The sequence below is a fragment of the Trachurus japonicus genome, chromosome 5, assembly GCF_045865225.1.
Source record: "Trachurus japonicus isolate A0001 chromosome 5, Traja_1.0".
NCBI classification, from domain to species: Eukaryota; Metazoa; Chordata; class Actinopteri; order Carangiformes; family Carangidae; genus Trachurus; species Trachurus japonicus.
Genome location: NC_140911.1, coordinates 21,642,325 through 21,649,579, shown reverse-complemented (window position 1 = coordinate 21,649,579; position 7,255 = coordinate 21,642,325). Strand labels below are relative to the sequence as shown.

The 7,255-nt window shown below is 45.6% G+C and overlaps 1 protein-coding gene across 1 annotated transcript in view; it reads left to right on the top strand.

Moving 5' to 3' along the window:
• Positions 1-382: 382 nt before the first annotated feature.
• The window catches only part of mmp24 (matrix metallopeptidase 24), a 70,918-nt gene continuing 64,045 nt past the window's right edge, over positions 383-7,255 (top strand). Inside the window, exon 1 of the mRNA XM_085776759.1 lies at positions 383-769. Coding sequence (XP_085632885.1) covers positions 611-769 — 159 coding nt within the window. The 5' untranslated portion in view covers positions 383-610. The remainder of the gene's footprint in view (positions 770-7,255) is intronic.

The following is a 7,255-nucleotide window of genomic DNA, read 5'->3' as shown; positions in this document are numbered from 1 at the left end:
TCCTTTGACTTTCAGCCAGGAAGTCCATCAAGGTGTTTAATAAAAAAAATGTGACAGGCCTACTATTCCTTTAAGAGTGAGAAACGTAAGTACATGTGTAGACACATACGTGCTTAGGGATAAACCGAGGTCTGATGTTACAGTGGCTTTTGTTTCTGGCCAGTTGTCAGGTGCAGATGGCCAGAGAGCCGCCTGCAGCGCCCCTGCTGTTTGCTCAGCGCTACAGCAACAACACTCAACACATCTCTCTCTCCCCTTGTCTCCCCCCACAGTCTCCTCTTCAATTATACCCGAGCGGACCAACCTGAATCCGCGCTTTATTGTGGCCATGCGTCCTCCAGCTGTTCCGCGGAGCCTCAGTGCGCCTGCGCAATGGGCTCCCGTCAGGAGTAGGAAGCCAATAGCGCGTCTCCACTGACGAACCAGAGAGAGAGAGAGAGTGAGAGTCAACGCACAGCGCGAGGCGGAGGAGAGACAGAGACAGAGACACTTTCCGAGCAGACGGGATGAAGCAGGAGCACACGGGCCGTCTCCTCCGGTAAACAAGCAGGAGCACGAGTCTGGGAAAGCACCGGAGGAAAGCGCAGGGGGGGATTTCGGGGACGCAGCCATGGCGACGGGAGGAGGAGGAGGAGGAGGAGGAGGAGGAGGAGGAGTGCGGCGGAGGAGGAAAGCGGGGCTCCCGGGATTGTGCTGGAAAACCTGCTACTTTCCCATCTTGTTCTGGGTCGTTTCCGTGTGCGGGGAGGAGAAGACGTTCATCGTGGAGGTAGGTACCAGCACCACACTGCAGGCGCTTCCCCCCTGCGCACACACACACACACATGCACGGTTATTCAGAAAGTGGGGCTCATTTTGTGTGTGCACATATCTCCACCTATCTGCCGCCCCCTCCCCTTCCCTCATCCCTCCTCTTGGATGTACAGGCATGACCATCGACCCCCCTCCCTCTTTCACTCCATCACTTCAGTTCCGATCCGTGTCAGCGCGCTCCAGGTAGAGGAGCGGACTCGCATGCGCTCCTGTGATGTTTTCACGCGCGTTTTCAATGTTTTTGTTTATAATTTCATCCCCTTTCTCGCGCGGCTTCCCGCTCAGAGCCACCACGGTGACATGAATCCTTCCTGTGTGCAGGGACACGGGAAATAAATAAAAGATTCAGGGGAGTGAATAAATTAAAGCAGAGGAGCCGGAGAGCAGCGCTGCTCTCTCTCTCTCTCTCTCTCTGCTCTTTTGTTTTCAGACGCGCGCTGGAGCCTCCAGCTGCAGCCCAGTGAATCTTTATAAACAAAGGTGCCTTAATTGCTCATTAGGTTCACTTCAGTCTGAGCGCTTTGTCTTTTTTTTTTTCTTCCTCCTCCTCGGTCGCGAATAAAATCGCTCCTCCGCTGGATGCATGGGCTGTCGGAGGAGGAGAAGGAGGAGGAGGAGGAGGAGGGGGGACTCGGTCCAAGATGGTGAGGTGCCAGGAACTGTGTCAAACAGCCTCATTAGAAGCGGCCTCGGCTCACACGTTGCGTGGCTGCTGATTCACGGGGCTGCTAATTATCCCCCACGTTCGTTCGTACGTTCACGGGTGATCCAAGTTATTAATGCCACATCTCCCCGTGCGCAATTGGAAAACGCGGAGGGTTTAATGTGCAACGTGCAAAATGAATGCGTCTGACAGACAGTGCAGCGTGTAGGCTCCTCGTGGCGGCTGCAGGAGAGACTGTCAAGAGCCATGTTGCCCATAAATACCCATCAGCGTGCAGAAAGCAATGCAGTGAACCTGACTTGAGCGTGCTGCTTTCATGAGTGCTGAACAAAGCATCTCCAGACCCCCCCCTCCTCCTCCTCCTCCTCCTCCTCTTCTTCCCCATTCCTCCCCTCTCTCCCATCACTGAGTCCAAATATAGCCTCCCTCCATAATTTATGGAAATGGCAGGAGTTGGAGGAGAAGAAGAGAGGGAAGAGTATGCAGACAGATACATTCAGTTTAAATGAGAGAGAGAGAGAGAGATCCTTCACTTGTTCCTGTCCCTGTCGCAGATGCTGAGAGAAAGTTCTTTGTTGTGCCAGTGAAATGTGAAACTGCATGAGGGAGACGCTCACACACTCATGCTGTTTGGCTCCGGGAGGTGTAAGTCAGAGCAGACGACATGCACACGTCGTATATGCATTGTTTGCTGAATATGTATGATACCTTGCTGAGAAAATTTGGGTCATGTGTTATGAAATGAGAAGCTCGCAGCGGGCTCTTTCGGCTCCCGGAGATGTGATGGGTCGGTGTTTAGTGATGTTTGTGTTGCTTGTGACACTTCCATTCAGACAAAGGAAGCGCCTGTGGCTGTGCTGAGCGCGGCTGCTAACAGCCGGGGTATGTCATGGTGGCTCTACAAAGGATGAGATGTTTTCACTGAGCCTGTTTTTCTTTTTCTTTTTTTTACCCCGGTGAAATCATAATCCCCCCCTGTGCTACTGTTGTTACATGTCATGTTAATGTGGTCTCGCACACATGTACTGAGGAGTTGTGTTTTTTTTGTTCATTTGTTTGCTTGTTTTATTTTTAAGTTTCAATTACTGGAAACCTGTCCATCACTCCTCCACCTGATTGACCACAAATAGTCACAGATAGTGAGAAAACGTCTCAGGATGGTGTATAAATATTACCAACTGCTTATCATTTTGCTTATTGATTAATGGTTTAGTCTAAAATGATAGAATCTGAAAAATATCAACTTATTCAAATCAATCCTCCAATACCCAAATATAATTGCTGATAGATATTGTCAGTTTACTAATTAACTACCTGGCTGTTGAGGCATTTTTCAAGCAAACCTCTACATTTCCCTCTGCAGGAAACATTGAAACGGTCTCAGAATTTATTTCTTACACAGATCAATGTTTGTATTAATTGTAGGTGTGAAATGGATGAAATGAATGTTTTTATGTTGAAATTGGTAGAAGAAATTGCTCTTCTCCTCGCATTCTTACATCTCCTCAAACAACTTTCAGTCAGTCACAGTCAGAGATAACATCACTGAAATCAAAGCAATCGTTTTTTTCTTCCATATTTTCTCATGAACGTGTCCAAATGATACCATGTGATGTCTTCAATAAATCTTCCCCTGTGAAGTCACTGCCAGCCAATCAGAACGCGCTCAGACTCAGATTTTCACAGCTTCAGGGTTTCTTTGTGTGCGCGGCGGCGTGGACACACAAACCAGGAGGAGGTGGTGTTTTGTAAAGATGATGTGTGCTCTTGATGTCGTAATTGGGTCCTGTTTTCCTGAATCAAAGATTCTGTGCAACACAAAGACGCACCAGTGATGGGAAACGCAGCTCACATCGTTATCTGAGCGGGGACGAGGCCTCCTGGGGCCGCTTGTAATTGACACTAATTATTAGATGCTTCCCCCTTGATATTTGTGGACTTAATTGGTAAAGGTTTGGTGTGCAGGTCGTCCACCGGCTGCCTGTCCTCTCGCTGCTGTTTGAAAAAAGGCTCAGAGACCCTGGTGGAGCCGCAGGGAGGCTGAGATTTCAGAGATGTTGTAGAAAAGCAGTCAATCTTTTTATGACAACTCTGTGGGTGGGGCTTTAACTTTGGTCGCAGAGGTCACATCTTGATGTTTTTCTGCTGTGAAGCTGCATCAAAACCTGTTTTCATCAAACCTCCGCCGTCATTTATTTATTTATCAGCCTCACCTGGAGCTGTGTAAAACCAAGTTTAAACAGAGCTGTGATGCTGCCATGTAATGAGGTGTAAAGTTTTTTTCTAAAGGGAGGAAACTTCAGCTCAAGGTCTCTGTGATCTGTACAGAGTTTCACATGTAGAAAAGTTCAAAAATAGTATATTTTTTATATGGACCCTGATGGAAAACGCCTCACTAAGGGCTGCAGTCTGGAGCCGTATTTATCAGACGTAATCTTCTGACAATTCTTAAATTATTCTTAAACACACTGCACTTCTCACAAGCTGCGACATCACGTACTCCACTACACTGCACTGAGAGCTGGAAAGCCACTTGCCTAAGGATACGTAACTAGGGCCCGACCGATTTATCGGCGAGCCGATTATAGCCCGTTTGAGAATAATCGGTAATCGGCCAAAACTCGCCGATTGTCGCCGATATTTTCGGAAATAAAATGCAGGGAATAAGACTTGGTTTTACTTTGAAAATGTTCCCCCATTTGAAAAGATCCCCCGACATTAGGTTATTTATCCTGTAGAGGGCGCATCCAACTGCATCCACTATCCACCTCACAGCACAGCAGAGTGACTGATCTGCAGCAGGACACGCTCCGCCATAGCCTTGTCACTCACACACATCACACAGCTTATTAACAACTTGATTAACTGTTAACTGTCTCAAAACCAGTGTTGCTGCTGGCTTTCTTTTAACTTTTTTTTTTTTTTTTTTAATTAATGCTCGTGACTCCGGCCGTGTTGGGTCCGAGATTCAACAAGCCGGTCGGGTTTTACAGTTATTACCGGCAGTAGACGCCCGTTTATCAATAAACACAGTGGATGAGGAGGGTGAGTGACTGAGCTCAGGCTGTGTGGGGGGCGGGGGCGGCGGTGCGGGTCTCTGACTGCAGCGGGACAATCATGTCTCTGCTCCGTGACACACTGAGCGCTGTGGGACCGGGGCTCGCGGCAGCACCCGCTAGCCTAATGGTTGAAAACAGCGGTGATACGTGCTTCCACGTCTAGTTCAACAAACCAGAAACGTCTGGAACAACACTGGAAAAAGTCGCTTTTCAAAAAAAAAAAAAAAGAGAGCGAGAGGGAGAGAGAGAGAGACCGCCGTGCCGTGTAAAAACAACAACAACAAAAAAGTGTCACGTGTCATGACTTCCTGTATCTGGCCCTTCAAAATAAAAGCCCTATAGCCTTTCACAGTTCAGTCATTGATTTTGACTTAATTTTGACAAGACAGTAGGCTACTCCAAATGTTGTTGTTTTTTCCTGCAACCAATTGACCAATGAACATTTGGCAGCCCTAATTTATATATTATATAATATATGTAGATATATTACTTAAATTAATAAAATTGTAAAACTTTACAAAAAAAAAAAATAATCGGCCGATTAATCGGTTATCGGATTTTTTCCCCCCTAATAATCGGCATCGGCATCGGCCCCAAAAAATCCATATCGGTCGGGCCCTATACGTAACAATGTAATTACGTGACAAAGCTCATACGAATTTGCCTCACAATTTGCCTAATGGGTTAAAAAGGCTTTTTTTTAAAGTGAAAGTCAGTTTTTAAAGGGGATTTAGAGTTGGTTGGTGGCCAAACATGTCTAACATTATAAATATATGGCTACACACATATCAGATATACCTGAAACATATTTTAAAAGCTAGTACTAATGTGATAACACCAGAAGCTCCTCTGCTCTGAGAATTTAAAGCCCTTGCTGTTCAAGCACAGCAGCCACAGATCTGAGAATTATCAGGTTTTAAAGTATTCTTCCGCATCACAGTAAAGCAGCAGTCGCCTGTTGAACCAGTGCTACACAGCAAACAGTGATTACTGATAGTGAACAGGTTCTCGTCTCTGATTGGGCCTCGACTTTTCCATTAAATCTGTAAACACTGTAAATAAAATGCAGAGCTTTCTGAGCTTTGTAAATGTATTGGATCCTACTCAACATTACAGTATACGAAAATATTATATTGCTCGAAATCACACAATTAATTCATGTGGAAACAGGTCAATGGTTGGTGAAAATCAATCACGTTACGTTAACATTCTATTTTTTAGGTTAGCATTTAGTTTTAAAGCTACAAGTTTTCTTTTTTCTTTTTTAAATAGTCTCCTCTACTTCTGTTTTTTATCTGCAGTGTTGATTCATGAGAAGTGTAGTTTTACCTCTCCTCTCTCAACATCGCTCTGGAGCTGTAGTAACAACAGCTCGGTGTCAGCCAATCAGAAAAGAGGAGGCCCTGAGTCTATCTTCTGATTGGCTGTTGTGTGACCGTGTTGAGTGTTCCAATAAAAATAGAGCAGATTTTAGGTAAAACACTTAGAGAATCCAAATCCTGAAAAGTGTTGGATGGTGGGGAGTCCAGGTGGGTGTGGCTTGGTAACTGCATTGTTGTGACATCACAAAGTCACAAAAGTCCAGACAGCTGGTTTTAAGGTTCAGTTCCTGAAAACAGGCTGTGTGTGTTTCTCTGTGGACTGAGACCTCCATACTTTCTCACTGTTAAGATAGAGCCTAGACCTGCTTCATAATCACACTACACACATGCACATCTACTTTCTTACTGCTGTAGCTTTGAATCTTCCCTGTTTGCACGGAGCAGCATTGATGTCCTGTTTGTAGCATATAGATCATGTTGGTGTTTATTTTCTCATTGGAACAGAATGAGGTCAACTCCGTCTTCTTCCTTGGTTGTCCATCAGCCCCACACCGTGAACCGTGCGAACACGTCTGACCACCCACCTTGCCTTCGGGGGCCGTGGCTGTGATACAGAAGCACAGAGCTTCGCTTCCTGTAATCACAGAGCAAAGTCATGGCAGAGAGAGAGAAGGAGAGAGAGGGAGAGTGGAGGGAGAAGGAGGCGTTGAGCTCTTTGTCTGACTCACTGGTTCATGCTCCTTTGTCTGCCTGCCTGTTTACACAATAGGTCAAATTACTGTGCTACTACTGTTTGTGTGTTTTGGAGGGAATATTTTTGGCTAACAGGTACAAACACCTGTTGTGTAGCTGTAGCTTTTGCTGTTGTTGTTGTTGTTGTTTGGCCCTTTTGTGCTGACAGTCTAACAATAGATTATCCTGATGTCAGTGACTGGCCTAATGTCGTTCAGTGATCAATGGGTTGCTTAAATTGATCGGTTGATTTGCCAAGAATGACATGTTTATCAATCACACACATGAGTGACTGAATGATGGTTTTGAGTTGATGGTGTTTCCCGGATCATTAAGGGTTTTTCTTAATGAGGGTAATAAAAATCTGAGGTTTATGAATGTTCACATTGCGTTCTGTTTCGTTCTTTGCTTTCTTCTCATGACTGATTTTTCTTTTTTTCAAGCTTTTTTTCAAACTTGAACGGATTTAGTTTTTCTTCAGTCGGTGTTCATTGGGGTTTTCGGTGCTTTTCAGTGCTGCAGCGTGGACGGCACGTAGGTTTTACTGTCCTTCAGTGGGCTGTAAAACAAACCGAGCTTAATGACGCTCCATATCGTTCATGTTCATTAGTCCTGCACGACATGAGGGAAATTGCAATGTGTGAAAACGCAGGTCAATATTGTGA